Source organism: Nycticebus coucang, chromosome 14 (genome assembly GCF_027406575.1).
Source record: "Nycticebus coucang isolate mNycCou1 chromosome 14, mNycCou1.pri, whole genome shotgun sequence".
Lineage (NCBI taxonomy): Eukaryota > Metazoa > Chordata > Mammalia > Primates > Lorisidae > Nycticebus > Nycticebus coucang.
This window is the reverse complement of record NC_069793.1, coordinates 4,756,847-4,772,153: the sequence shown is the minus strand read 5'-3', so window position 1 is coordinate 4,772,153 and position 15,307 is coordinate 4,756,847. Positions and strand designations below refer to the sequence as shown.

Genomic DNA, 15,307 nt, shown 5'->3' with positions numbered 1-15,307 from the left:
GCAAAGAGCTCTTGGGAAACAAAAAGAAGCTGCTGTTATCACTGGGCCACAGAAGGACCTGCCAGTGTCAGCAGACACCCTTGGCATCTGAGAGGAGTCAACAAGGGACATCTGCAAGCTGCATCTGGCCACAGGAGGGGCTGGAGCCCCAGATGCCCCATGTCCACCACTACTGCTTCAATTGAGCTCCAGCAGGAAGAAGAAGGCACCAGGGCCTCCTGTGGGGCCAGATGTTGAGGTTAGGCCAGCAGCACCAGATGGAGGGCTAGGCAGGGGAGGACAGACCTGGGACAGACCTCAAGCCTCCCTCAGCAGCTCTGAAACTGAGAACCCCTCAGCCTCCCAAAGCCCACATTTCCTCCTCTCTCCAACAGAAGCAGCCACTGTCTGCCGCAAGCTCCTTGCAGGGGTAACTGAGACAACAGGGCAGAGCCAGGGGCGTGCCTGGCTCAGGAAAGGGCTGAGACAGCAGTAGTGGCTCCACCAAAATGCTGGGACTGGGGCAAAGCTGTGCCCTGCCTGGCTCCTGCTGCCTTCACAGGGTCCATATCTTAGAGCCCCAGCAAATTGTTCTTCCGTGATCTCCCCAGAGAAGTCTGTGCACAGTAGGCACAGGTCTCCCAGGCCTGGCAGGTGGACAGAGGGACACTTCCTCCCATGTGGAGGGAGGCCCGGGTGGGGCCTGTGCAGTGCCATCCACCACCCCTCTCCCGGCTAGGGCAGCTCAGACACCTGTGGGAGCTGCAAAGACATCCTTGGAACATAAGCCCACATGAGCCCTGGGGCTAGAACGTGAAGAAAAGTCGCCAGGAAGCTCAGGAAGAGAAGCAACAGCCACAACGTGTGCCCTCTGCTCTTGACCAAACCCTCTGGAGTTTGAGGTATGAAGCAAAGCAGGAAAAAGCTCCGGAAGGATGGGCCCATGGGTCCCACTCCTGAAGCTCCTGGCCAATGGCCAGTTTCTCTAGGAGCAAGAAGAACCACTGGAAAAATCAGGTGTCCGCACACTAAGCCAGCTTGCACTTTGGCCCACTGTGTGTAGGACGTGGGTGGGAACAAAAAAACACATGTGCGTCCAAAGCCATCTGGGGCGCAGCAGTGAGCAAGCCCTGGGAGGTGAGCTTCACCACGGTGACGATAAAGATGGTCACTTTCGTTACAATTGCCACTCCTGTGATGCAGCATCTGGCCTTCCTGCCTGTCACGCGTCAGGGACCAGGCATAGTGCTCAGTTACTTAATGCCCACAACAGCGTGCTAGCTAAGTGCTCTCAATTTCATGGAAGAGAAGGCAGAGACTCCAAGAGGGCAGGTGACAGCTGGCGTCACTCAGCTGGGATGTGGATTCAGGTCTCTTTGGCCCTAATGCCCACATTCTTCACCACCACCAAGCCCTGGGGGTGGGGGAGGGTCAAGAGTAGAAGGAGGGAAAAAGACAGAACTACAAGGAGAAACAGACAAATCCACCACAAGAACTGCAGACTTCGTGCCCCACAGATAACTGACAGTGAGAGCAGCTGGTCAAGCAAGATACAGATGCCCTCATCCATAGCTGGGTCTAACTGGCCCTTCCAGAACACTCCACCCAATAGCAGCGGAATCCACATTCTCAAGGACACATGGCACTAGGCACCAGGAGAGACTCCATAGTGGGCCACAAACACACCGGAACAGGGCCACAAAACATACTAAGCACAGTTACAACAACCGAAATCTTACAAAACAGGCCCTCAGACCACAGCGGAATTAAACCAGAAGCCAGAAACAGAGACAGAGAGACGGCTAGAAAATCCCCAACTATTTAAAGTTTAAACTAAACACTTCAACATAACACAGGGGCCAAAGACATCATCTTAGGAGAAATTTAAAAATACACGAATGATCTGAAAATGAAAGTACGACTTCTCGAAATTCAGGAAAAACGGCTCTTAGAGGAAAATTCAGAGCATCGAATGCATGTATGTTACAAAGGAAAGGAGAGCAAGGGAAGAGATGATCTGATCTGGAGACTGAATGCCACAGAGATGGGATTTTAAAAGGATGCAGGCAGTAATCCAGCAGACAGAGCATCAGGTCCCTGAACAGCATCCCAACAGAAGGCGCCAAGGTCAGACCTACCGCCACAGGTCAGCAGGTTCTGCAGGAGCACGAGGTGTACTGGGCACGAGCACCGTGGCGTCCCGTCACCCTTGGCAATACAGATGTGGGAGCAACCACCGTTGTCGCGGGCACACGGGTGGGCAGCTGCAGGGACAAAACAAAACAGGGGAAGTCAGGCTCTGCCTCCAAACTCAGAAGGTAGAGGGGCTGGGGAGTGGGTGAGAATTCCCAAGCACCTCCCACAGGCCAGCCCCTATGCGGGAGCCTCTCACTCAATGGGCACCCTGCAGTCTTATTTCTACTGACGTGGAAATTGAGACAAAAATGGAAGCTGGAAGTAGTTCTAGAACTTATCTAACATCACGGCCCACCACAATGGCCCCCGCTGTACCCACAACCTGTACTGCCCATATGTCTCTCAAGGTGTAGTGGGTTAAATGATGCCCCACCCCCCAAAACTGCCCATGTGCAAACAACTGGAATATGTGAGTAAAACCTTATTTGGAAAAAGGGTCTTTGCAGATATAATTAAATCAAGGACTCCAGGATGGGGGTCATCCTGGATTATGTAGCTGAGCCTTAAATCCTTAAATAATGTGTCCTTATAAGAGGTGGCAGAAGAGACAAAGACACAGACGCAGACCATATGGCCACCTGGAGACAGGCAGAGGTGAGAGTGATGCAGCCACAAGCCAGGAAACGCCTGCAACCCCAGTACTAGAAGGGGTGAGGAACGACCCATCCTCCCCTGGAGCCTGCGGAGGGAGCATGGTCCTGCCAACACCTTGATCTTGGACTTCTGGCCTCCAGAACTGTGGGAGATTAAATTTCCGATTTTTTGTTTGTTTGTTTTTGGAGACAGAGTCTCACTTTCTTGCCCGCAGTTGAGTGCTGTAGTGTCACCGCTCACAGCAACCTCAAATTCTTGGGCTCAAGTGATCCTCTTGCCTTAGCCTCCTGAGTAGCTGAGACTACAGGTGCCTGCCACAACGCCCAGCTATTTTTTAGAGACAGGGTCTTCCACTTGCTCAGGCTGGTCTCAAACTCCTGAACTCAGGCAATCGGCCTCCCAAAGTACTAGGATTACGGGCATGAGCCACAGCGACCGGCCCTCCAGATGTTTCAAGTCACTCATTTTGTGGTCATTTGTTACGGCAGCTATAGGGCACTAATACACACGGGAATGAAGACAGCAAAGGCACCAAGTCCCAGGGAGCTCACATTCTTCTATCCAATTAACCGAACATGGAAGGAGGAGGCACCTGGAGGGCAGGCTGACCACCCCTAGCTGAGAAGAAATGACAGAACTCTACTCCCAATCCTGCCCCCCCCGAAAAACATCAAGTCATGACGTGGAGGCAGGGTCAGCAACTTTTTTCTTTACAGAGCCAAGAAGCTATTATTTTCATTTTGTGGGCCGACCACCTCTCACAAGTACTCAGTTCTGTCAAGCACAGCACAAAGGTGGCCGAGGATAGTCAGAAGTGAACGGGCACGGCTGTGCCAAAAAAACTTTATTCACAAACACAGGCAATGGTCTGGATTGGGTCTGTGGGCTGCAGAGCATTCTGCAGTTTAGAATTTTGCTATGGGATCTCACGGGGAAGAAGGCTGAATATCCCATATTCCAAGTACACAGAGAATTTATCTAAGCCTCTCTTGCCCTCACCAAAAACAAGACTGCTCCATGTCATCTAAGACATTTCACAAGGGCACCCCCGGGGTCATCCTGGTTTCCATCCTGATCTTGCTCACCAAACAAACATGCCTGCGTCCCCCGTCACCTCCAAGTGTACCTAGCTCTACTGACACCAGCAGGTAACACATCAGGTTCCCAGGCTCCAAAGTCACCACACCGACCATCTGCCAGCAATTCTGAGGGCCATGACACCCAGTCATCTGTGCCTTTGCTCAGGTTGGCACAGGGGCCAGGAGAACAGAGATGTTCTAACCTATGTCCACTGGGTACCTGAACTGCCGGAAGCTATTTACCAGCAAATCTGCTTCCCCAGGACCTAGCCAGGAATGCCCAGGACAGCAGAGCAGGGAGCCCCATGACCTCAGCCTGATTTACAGATATAGTCGCATTTTACATGAACTTGGATACCAATTTGCCCAACCCACAAGGACAGGACCCAGAAAAGTCCAGCGACTCCGGTCTCAAATCCAAGCCCCACCCTACTATGAGCCAGGCGGCAGGTGACAAGTTAACACCCTTTCTACATACACCTTGCTGTCCTCTTCTGTAAAGCAGAATTATTGTGAAGTAACACAGGCAGTTTCTAATATGCTATGCACAAGTTGTAGGATGCTGGAGGGTTAAATCACGGTGCTGGCTAAGGGTAAAGCTGAGTGTCGGCCAAGTGAGGCAAGAGAATTAGAAAGAGTAAGTGACAAAGAAAGGCCGGGAAGGGAGGTGACAGAGAGAATCTAGGGAGCGTTGAGCATGGCCGCGAGAAGGGGTGGGGGGCTGGCAAGGCACAGGTGCCTGGAAGGCCACAGCTGCCTCCAGTCAGAGGTACCTGGTATTTTCAAGGCAAGCAGGGTGGAGCCAGGTGCCTTTTGGACAAGACCACCCTGCCAGCTGCGTGGACATAGGAGAGGAAGCAGCAAGGCCAGGAGGGAGGCCTAGAAAAGATGCAGGGCTGGGACCAGGGAGAGGGAGGCAGTCGGAATCCACAGCATCAGTAGGGGACAAGACCGAGTGGCCAGAGCAGAGAGTGGAGAGAGGAGGCAGATGTGACAGCTGGGTGCTGCCACCCCACCCCTGTCCAGGGTGTGTCTGCCACGGGGCATGGAAATGACGTGGCCTTGCTCACTGCTCTGTCTCCAGCACCAAACACCCAACTTGAAGCTCAAGTGTATTTACTGAATGAAGAGAGAGAAAAAGTGAGAAGACAGAGACAGGGAGATACTTGCACACAGCCCTTCGTAAACAGCCAGCCATCTACAGAGGGGGAGGAGGCCGCAGGGGCCCCTCTCTCCCCAGCCCAGGGGTATAGCGAGGCAGTGGCAGGCAGAATCCTAAAATGCCCCCGCCGATTTCCGACCCTAATCCCCAGCACTGTGGATGTGAAGAGCTATCAGGCCCATAGCTGTGTTATCTCACATGGCAAAAGGGATCTTAAAAGGGAGTCCTTCAAAAGCAGAGAGGCTCCCAGGCTGGCAAGAAAAAGATGTTGAGAGGGAGGGACACAGGGAACTTTTTTTTTTTTTGAGACAGAGTCTTACTTTGTTGCCCTGGGTAGAGTGCTACGGCATCAGCCGGTACACAGCAACCTCAAACTCTTGGGCTCAAGTGATCCCCAGCCTCAGCCTCCCAGAGTGCTAAGATTACATAAGTGTGCCACAAAGCCCGGCTAATTTTTCTGTTTTACTTAGTAGAGACAGTGGTCTCAAATTCTTGAGCTCAAGTGATCCACCTGTCCTGGCCTCCTAGAGTGTTGGGATTACAAGTGGTAGCCACCATCCCCGGCCCTAAGACACAGGGAACTTCTGCATTGCCCAGATACAGGGGCCACAGGTGAGGGACTCTAGGAGCTGAGAGTGGTCCACAGCCAACAGCCCAAAGAGAACAGGCCTCAGTCCTACAACCATCAACCCCACAAACGAGCACGGAAATGGGCCTCACCCAGCCAACACCAAGATCTTGGCCCCACAAGAACCTGCACAGAGAGCCCAGGTGAGCCACACTGAGCTAGCACTTCCAGCCTACAGATCTGTGTGACAGGAAGTGGCTATTGTCTTAAAGTGCTAAGTTTGTGCTGATTTGTACTGCAGGAAAAAAAAAAAAAAATGACCAGGCTCCGTGCCTATAGCTCAGCAGCTAAAGCGCCAGCCACATACACGGGAGCTGGCGGGTGTGAACCCAGCCCAGGCCGGCCTGCCAAACAACAATGACAACTACAACCAAAAAATAGCTGGGCATTGTGGTGGGTGCCTGTAGTCCCAGATACTCGGGAGGCTGAGGCAAGGGAATTGCTTAAGCCAAGAGTTTGAGGTTGGTGTGAGCTGTGACATCACAGCATTCTACAGGGCAACGTAGTAAGACTGTCTCAAAAAAAAAAAAAAAAAAAAAAAAAAGACCACAAATGCCTTGGGACATCTGGATATCCTCTGAACTTCAGCTTGAACCCCAGCGGGTAGGAGCCGGTGTCAGGCTGAGCCTACCACATGGCCGAGGCCAGATAGATTCTCACACTGGCTTCCACTCTTCCTCCAAAGGGGCTGTTTCAGGGTAACTGTGCTTTGGATGGACACATGCCCTTCCTGAAGGGACCCTCACCCCTGCTGCCACCCACTGCCTGCCCCCACATACAGAATTCCTCCAGGCTGACTTCCTCCACACCGTGGATGCCAGTGAGGTGGGCAACACGGCCCTGGACTCGTGTCCGCTTGTCCCCAGTGGTCTTCTCCACTCGCTCAATCATCTGCTGCTGGCGGTCAGTCCAGTAGAGGTGCCTGCCCAGCACGGTCAGGCCTACGGGCTGCACGATGTTAGCGTCCTCCAGGGTCAGGCGGTTGGCCCCTGCAAGTGGGTCAAGCTCCCCCTAAGTGGTGGCTGACCTCAAGAGCCCACCCACACTTGGTTCAGGCTGCCAGGGGCCTGGAGATGCTGTGCTCAGCCAGGGTTGGGGGCTGGGGCAGATTCCCTGGAATCAGGCAGACCCGGGACAAGCCTTCAGGCAGCCCTGCTCCCACCAGGGCTGGCCCCAGGATCAGGGTCACAGGCCCAACTGTGTCTGCAAGCATAGTACCTCTGCTCTCCCCACCCTCCCACTGCACAAGAACAGCCATGGGACCTAAGCTCCTCTGGTCCAAGGGGGCCTTTGGGGAAGTAGCTGCTGGCACAGGTGCTGGGGCAGAGGCTGGGTTTGAATCCTGCTCTGTCCCCTGCTGTGGGATCCTGGGCAGCTCACGCACGCTCTTTGAGCCCCAACTTCTGCCTCTGCCATTTGGAACCCATATCCTGGACCAAGCGGGGTGAGAATTATGCATAAAACACACAAAGCCCTTAGCACTGCACTGGACATGGCTGCCACTTCCTGATGACAGGAAGGCTGGCCGTCCATGGGAGGGGCAGGCCTGTGGATAGCCGAGGGACCTGACAGCAGAAGGGAGGCCCCGGGGACACACCCGACAGATCGCAGCTCTCGATGCGCTTCAGGTCCGCGTCCACCCAGAAGAGCTTGCCCAGTGCGTTGTCCACCACCAGGGCCACGGGGCGGATGAGGCCTGTGGTGAAGAGGACCTCACGCTCGGTGCCGTCCAGGGCTGCACGCTCAATCTTGGCTGCACGGTCCTGCATGTTGGTGAAGTACAGGTACCTGCGGGAGGGCAGCGGGTGAAGGACAGATGCGAGGGTATGCCAGCCCTGAGCCTGCAGAAGTGCCAGTCACCCTGACCCTGCCAGGGTCTGGGGCACAGTGGGGCTATGGACAGTTTCAGATTAGAAATCCCTGGCCTCTCATAGCTAGCCCAAGGCTAACAGCTCACACCCTATACTGGGTTCAATAGTTGTCCCCCAAGCCCACAACATGAGCTTCTCTGGAAGCAAGGTCTATGCAGTGTAATTAAGGCTCAAGATAAGGACCACAGTGGGTTAGGTGTAAATCCAATAAAAAGCTCTTTTTTTTTTTTTTTAATTGAGACAGAATCTCACTTTGTTACCCTTGGCAGAGTACCATGGCATCACAGCTCACAGCAACCTCAAACTCTCGGGCTCAGGCAATTCTCTTACCTCAGCCTCTCAAGTAGCAGGGACTACAGGCACCCGCCACAATGCCTGGCTATTTTTTTGTTTATTTATTTTTGTTTAGCAGGCCCAGGCCAGGTTCAAACCCACCAGGCTCCAGAGCATATGGCCAGTGCCCTAATCACTGAGCTATGGGTGCCCCTCTTTTGGTTTTTTGGTGTTTTTTGTTTTTGTTTTTTGAGACATTGTCACTCTGTTGCCCTGGGTAGACTGCTGTGCATCATAGCTCAAGGCAACCTTAAACTCTTGGGCTCAAGAGATCCTCTTGCCTCAGCCTCCTGAGTAGCTGGGACAACAGGCACCTGCCCCACACCTAGCTAGTTTTTCTATTTTTTTTTTTTTTTTTTTAAAGTAGAGACAGGGTCTTGCTTTGCTCAGGTTAGTCTCAAACTCTGGAGCTCAAGTGATCCACCCCCCTCGGCTTCCCAGAATAGGAGGATCACAGGTGTGAGCGACCACGTCTGGCCATGATGCTCTTAAAATAGATAGAGGAGCCCAATGTCAGTGAGTGACTGAGACTGAAGAGGTCACACCGTAAGTTAAATAAGGCCTGGAGCCAAAGAATACGGAAGACGCCCCTCTAGAACCTGCAGAGGGAGCATGGCCCTGCTGACACCCTGATTTCAGACTTGTGGTTTTAGAAATTGTGAAAGAACAAGTGTCTGTTATTCTAAGCCACCTAGTTTGTGGGAATTTGTGACAACAGCCACCGGAACACCCACACACACCCCAGCAGCTGAGGAGTCCCTGTGCCCTGGGAGGTGCATCAGCTCCTGATCAGTTTCCATGTACTGAGCCAGCCACAGAGCTGGCACTGCTGTCTTCACTTTCATGGACAAGGAAACTGAGTCTCTGAGAAGTGTCAGCACTCACCCGAGGTCACACACTGTCAGTGATGGAGTCAGGATGGAACTCAGGGCTCTGGGCCCAGGACCTCCACCAGCTGTGCCACTGTCCCTCATATCAGCCCACAGACGCAGGAAGGAGGCCACCCACTCCTGCCCCAAACTCCGTCATGCTCAGTTTTGCTTCTGAGCTTCGTGTTGGGTGGTTGCAGGGCCCCCCCCCCCGCCCTGGACACATCCTCTGACGACCTATCTGTCCTCCGTGAAGTCTGTCAACATATCCTGGGTGCTTTCCCACTGGCCAGGTACTCTGAGGACCAGCAGGTGGGAGCGTCAGGGACCTTCCAGGGAACACAGGTGAGTGAATGAACAGCCAGCACCTAGGATGCTGAGGAAGGGATTTCTGCCCAGGGCTCGCCTGTGTTGGGGACGGCGCAGATCCCATCAGGTCCAACTCGCAAGAGTCCAGCTGTCTGCTCACCAAGTCTCTCCACATCCCTCTCAGCGCTCCTCTCTGCTAAGGCTGTCTGGGGTGTTTTCACTTCCTCGCTGCAACTGTGGACAGTCTGTTTCTGTGCTTGGCTCTGACTGCTTGGCTGGGGTTCTACAAAGTCATGGGAATGTGGGGGCAGAAAGTCCCTCCCTGCCTCTGAGGGGATGGCATCTGGGAAAGGGCCCCAGGGTCCACAGATGGCCGTGCACGCCCAGAGGGGGTAGCACTCATAGCCCAACCCGACGGCACTCACCCACCCATCGGCCTCCTACCCTCGTTCTGCATTGACAACGATGGCCCTTGGCTTGTCACGTTCCCCACGAAGCACCACTCCCATGGCGTCCCCAGTCAGGCGGTGGACGTTGATGGTGTTGGTGGCCTCACACGTCCAGAACAGTGTCCGGCTATAGATGTCAATGCTGAGATCGTGGGGCTGTCTGTCTGGGTTCTGGCCTTGGCTTGGAGAGGTCAAGATAAAGGGCTATAAGACAAAGAAACCAAACCCTGAGTCAGAGGCCCAGTGAGCACTGCCTCGGGGGAGGGCGGAGGCCACAGTTCCAGAGTTTAACCTGAAAATCAGCATTGTAACATTGGTTGGGGACCTTTCCTGTCCCATTGACTTTTAACCACATGTCCACCCAAGAGCAAAAGTATGATTCAGACAACAGCCCTGGAAAAGCTCTTGTCAGCACCTCCAATTTCAGGGCCCCATTAACACCTGCCAGAGGGACTGAGCTGTGTACTGAGCTGTGTCTGCTCACACAGATGCCCCCTGATGGCCGAACAGGCACTCACACAGCCCTTTTTAAAGCATCTTCCCTCTTTCTTTCCCATGTTGTAGGACTCACAACATGGGAAAGACCCATGGTCTCAATTAGACCCTCAAATCTGGGCGTGGGGACCAGAGGCCCACCTCTCACAATACCCGTCCCAAGGTTAAGGGGCCAGGTTTGGCCAGGCGAGGGTACAGGGATGACTCCAGCTCCTCTGGGGAGGGTAGGGTCAGCCACATCTCTCAGGGACTCAACGCCACCTTCCCCTCCAGGCCCTTCTGGTGGGTTCTGCCCAGGAGATTCTTGTGAATGCCGCCTAACCCTGTGCCACCTGCTGCATCTCAGGGAGGAGGTTTGGCTTTCAGAGCCCCCAAGGAAATGTGTAGGAGGAGGCGTGGAGAGCCCACAATCATGCTCTCCCCCACACCCAGAAGCCTAGGCCTCTGCAGGATCTGGTTCCTTTGGGCTATGCCAAAAGATATCTGTATTCAGGTTCTCCAGGTGACCTTGCCTGGTGCAAAGGCACTCGGGGAACCTAGGCTGCTGCCACCATTGTCTGGATTAAAAGCCCCTTCCTCTAAAAAGGGGACGGGGTCAAAACCTCCGCTCTCTGTTCCCGTCAGACTCAGAGGGAATTATCCTCAGGTGATGCTCTGATCACAGGTCATTTCCAGCTTTCTTTATCTGCCTCTGTCAGAAGTTATTAAGATGACAAGTCTCTGGTGGGTAAGACGGGGCTTGTGGCCAAAAAGGAGCTCCTTGCCCAGACCCAGCCTCCCTCTGCCTGTACACACACACACACACACACACACACACACACAAATGCACGCAGAACAGCCTTGCTGGGCAGCTGCAAGGCATCACTTTTACCAGAACAAGAGGCCCCACCATGAAGGATCCCATGTCTCTGTACGTAAAAGCATCCTCAGCTCCACGAAGCTGTGGACCCTGGGGGCTGCACATCAACTCCAACTGAACACGCTCCTTCCCAAAAGCCACAAAGCTCTCCAACTGGGGACATCAGCCTGGTACAGGCAGTAGGCCAGAAGAGAAACAAGATTCCGGCTAACTCTGGGCTAAATCAGGCAGAGGGCGGGTCTGTGAGAGCCAGATGGAAAACCAAACTGTGGGACGCAGTCATCAGGGTCCCCCCCAGACAAAAACAGCCCCGCACGCTCCACACAGAGGACCTGCTTCATAAAACCTGAGCTCCAACTTTTTTTTTTTTTTTTGAGAGTCTCCAGTTGTTTCCCTGGGTAGAGTGCCGCGGCATCATAGATGACAGCAATCTCCAACTCTTGGGCTCAAGTGATCCTCTTGCATCAGTTTTTCTATTTTTAGTAGAGATGGGGTCTCGCTTTTGCTCAGGCTGGTCTCGAACTTGTGAGCTCAAGCAATCCATCCACCTCGGCCTCCCAGAGTGCTAGGATTACAGGCGTGAGCCAGCGCACCCAGCCTTATTTTACTTTTTTTGTTTGGGATTCATTGAGGGTACAAAGAATTATGTTATACTGATTGCATTTGTTGAAGTCCTCTTATAATTGTGTCCCCTGAGCTCCAATTTTAAGGTAAGCAACAGCACTCATGTTAGCACAAAATTCCTTAATGGAATCCTATTTGACACCACCAGCAACACTGTTTTCTTCACCAGTACAAAACCTTAGCCAAGTGGAAATGTTTAGCATTGTTATTTATAATGTTTAGCATCAGCAGCACTATTCACACTGGCTGAAAGGCAGACACAGCTGAAGGCCCACTGACAGACAGCTGAACAAAATGTGGTCCACCCGTACGATGCAGTTAGCCTTAAGGAAGGAAGGAAAGTCTGGCGCAGGGTACAACGTGGATGAACCTCGAGGACATTACATTATGGTGAGTAAATTAAGCCAGACAGAAATGGACAGACACGATGTGCTTCCACTTACACAAGGCCTCCAGAGGAGTCAAATTCACAGGACAGAAAGTAAAGTGGTGGCGCCAGAGGGGGGTGAGGAGTCAGTGTTTAACAGGGATGGAGCTTCCCTTTGGGAAGAAGAGCTCTGTGGAGTTGGATGGTGGTGACAGCTGCACCACAGCGCAGTTAGTGCCACTGAACTGTGCACAGCAAAACAGTGAAAATGGCAAACTTTATGTGATACACGTTACCACAATAAAAAATGAAAAATGAATGGAAAATAAAACTTCAGCTAATTAGATATTAATTTTAAAACATCATCTTGGGGACAGGGATACCCCTAACAAAGAATTAAAGCCAAGGCCTGCAGTGAGTGGGAACAGCAAGAGGCTGGAGCTTAGCAGGAGACTCGGGAGGGAGAAGCACGTTTTCTAAATTAAGCACAGACCCGGAAGCCGTTCCTAGGGAAGGCTTTCTTCAGAGTCTTCATACACCTCTGCCTGGACACCATAAAAGGACTCATTTCCAGTGAGACTTTAAGGCAATTTGCACCCAGGAGCTTTCTCAGCAGGGAACTCACCATCCCTTAATTCTTCCCATTCTCCAAAGGACTCCCTATGACTGTCACCTGCACCAAGTGAGATGAGAGGAATCCAGTTCCTCTGTGACTCTGCTCCCCCAGCCGCAGAGGCAGGGCTGCCCAGTTTGATTCTGTTGACTTTTGCCAACAACCAAGGGCACAGACTTCACACTATGACTTCTTAACTCAAAATCATTGTAGGATGAAGGCATCTGTAGAAAGGGGTAGTCAGCCTGTACAGGCGGCACCAGCCTCCCACTCAGCAGACAGGAGAGCAAAATTGACTTTACAGACACTGCACATCTTCTGAAAGTTCCTACAGATGAACCTATCTCTGACTCACTGCTCGGAAGACACTGAGACCGCACCGAGATGATATAAGCTCCTGCGCTGACCCATGGTGGAGAGAGAAACTACCTGCTCCTACAGCTTCTGCAGCAGGGGTCTTCGGGAACCCGCACCACCACGAGCCAGCCACGTCAAATTCCGTACTAACGACTGCACCCTGCCCTTGGCTGCCCACTTCCTAGTTATACAGAGCTACTGGGTTGGCCCCGAGGCCACCGTGGGCACACATGCTTCCTGGAACAGGTCACAGAAGCCTGACCTTGTCAACGGGTCCATTCTGCTACAACGTTCATTTTGAAAGCACAAATTTGGTCCAACACGGTGACGTATCCTAACTGGAGCACAGCACAGAGTTCTTGTCTTGCTTCTGTGTAATTTCACCCGTGAGAAACACTAAAGGAATGCAGAAAAGCAAAACCACACCCTGCACAGAGCTGGGCACTGACTCCCGACATGCTCACCTCACACCCTGCACAGAGCCAGGTACAGACCCCTGACATGCTCACCTCTACCTCCTATCTCCCTGGGCTCACCGCGGGACTGTTAGCCATGGCCACCCACACCTGGGGGAGAACTTTCCATCTAATTTCACATAATCCTCCTCCTGCCGCTTCACGAAAACTCACGAGCTGCAACCCTCCCAGTGCTCATGCCCACGAGCCAACTTCAGGTCTTTTTAAGGGAAAGAGCCATATTTATTGAACACATTGCACATTATTGTAGGATATGTGTAAAAAGGTGTTCCAGTGTTTATTATCTTTCTCTTTTTTTATGTGTCCCTGACAAGTTTTTGAGCCTTGTACCCAGGTGGCCCCCCTTTCCCATAAGCTATGTTGTTTTTACCGTGCAACTCTGTGCAGAATGGTGCGTGCATTGCACTATAGCAGAAATGATGGCAAAATTCCTGAAGAATAAATGACAAATCTAGAGTAACCAATGTCAATTGCCCCTAAAAGACAAAAAAACACCCTGAGAAGAAAAAAAACCCATGGGTTTCGACCCCAACCACAACTGCTCCAACAACTGGGAATTCAGATTATACACGTGGTCTACAGTTCCCCTGCTCAGGGTTATACACAGAGATTCCACAGTCAAAGACCAAGTTGCTGTTTACCCAGATCCGGCTCTGATGGGCCCCTCTACCAAGAAAAGGGGCCAGCAGCCTGCAAACCACCGGGGGAGCTCCTCATGAAGGCCTCTCCACACCCTTCCAGCGGGTACACTTGCCTGGGTCCCGTCGTCCTTGGCACGTTTGATGTTCTGGCGCCCATCCACCCAATAGATGAACTTGTCCAGGGGGTCATAGTCAATGGCCCTGACGTTCCTTAGCCCATGCAGGGGCAGGATGAGGTCCGGACTATGCTGGTCGTCTGGGATCATCCGGCTGATGGCACATTTCTGGCTGAACAACAAGAAGGTGGTGGGTGCTGCGGGAGGCAGAGAGGAGAGGGCTATGCGTCAGCGCCTGGAGGCTGAAGGGGGCGGGCGGGATGGACAGCATGACCCTTTATCACAGTAAGGACATCTGCACACAGACCTGCCAGATGTCCCTGGGAAGACTGGAGGACCGGGAAGTTTTACTCTCTCTGTTACATGTCTCTGAAGTTTCAAAGGATAAATGTTATTTTGGAAATAGAGAATAAATTTGTAAATGGTTAAGACTGAAAGGCAGAAGGAAAGAACCAGGCACACTGGCTCGGGCCTGTAATCCCAGTACTCTGGGAGGCCAAGGCAGAAGGATTGCTTGAGCTCAGGAGTTCCAGACCATCCTGAGCAAGAGCGAGACCCTGTCTCTACTAAAACTATAAAAATCAGGCAGATGTTATTGTGAGCACCTATAGTCCCAGCGACTCCAGGGACTATAAGCAGAAGGATGGCTTGAGCCCAGGGGTTTGAGATTGCTGTGAGCTACGATGATGCCACTGGACTCTAGCTGAGGTGACAAGCAAGACCCTGCCTCAGAAAAAAAAAAAAAAAGACAAAGGCAGGCTGTGGTACTGAACATCAACTCACACCCACAAATGTATGTGATGCTTGGATGACTATGTAATTTGCTCCAGTGAACTGCCAAAAACCATGTAAAGTAAATGACGTCACCAGAAGTGGACGCTCCAGCACACAACCCCACAGTACAGTGCCAGGAGCCAGGCTGGCCTGGGAGCCGACTCCGGCAGTCTCCCCACATCTCCCAAGGCAGGCAGAGACTGGGAGGGGCTGAGAACGTTCCTAGGCCTTCCCTGGGGTCTCTGGAACAAGGTCCCAAAGAACATGCTATCTACGGGGGGGAGCACAGGACGGTCACAACCTGCGGCAGGGAGCAGAGATCTGCAGACCTGCAGCAAGCCACCTGTGTTCACAAACTGCACCACTCAGAGCACGCTGGGGACACCAGGTACAGCCGCCCTCTGAGGGTTATAGTGGCTGGTTTGAAATCAAGTTGCCACCCCAGGTCTGCCGGCTGCAGGAGACTCTGAGTGATGGCATCCCCTCCTTGCCTGGGTTCCCTGCACTTCCACCCTT

The 15,307-nt window shown here is 52.7% G+C and overlaps 1 protein-coding gene across 4 annotated transcripts in view; it reads right to left on the bottom strand.

Annotated features, from left to right (window-relative positions):
• The window catches only part of LRP5 (LDL receptor related protein 5), a 110,930-nt gene that overhangs the window by 13,314 nt on the left and 82,309 nt on the right, over positions 1-15,307 (bottom strand). For all 4 annotated transcript variants that reach the window (XR_008374195.1, XM_053561200.1, XM_053561202.1 and 1 more), the window contains exons 13-17: positions 14,015-14,214; positions 9,465-9,673; positions 7,236-7,426; positions 6,418-6,627; positions 2,118-2,243 (exon numbers count right to left, since the gene is read on the bottom strand). Coding sequence is in view for 3 of the 4 variants with exons in the window: in XM_053561200.1 (XP_053417175.1) it covers positions 2,118-2,243; positions 6,418-6,627; positions 7,236-7,426; positions 9,465-9,673; positions 14,015-14,214 (936 nt within the window). In the remaining variant the exon portion in view is untranslated. The remainder of the gene's footprint in view (positions 1-2,117; positions 2,244-6,417; positions 6,628-7,235; positions 7,427-9,464; positions 9,674-14,014; positions 14,215-15,307) is intronic.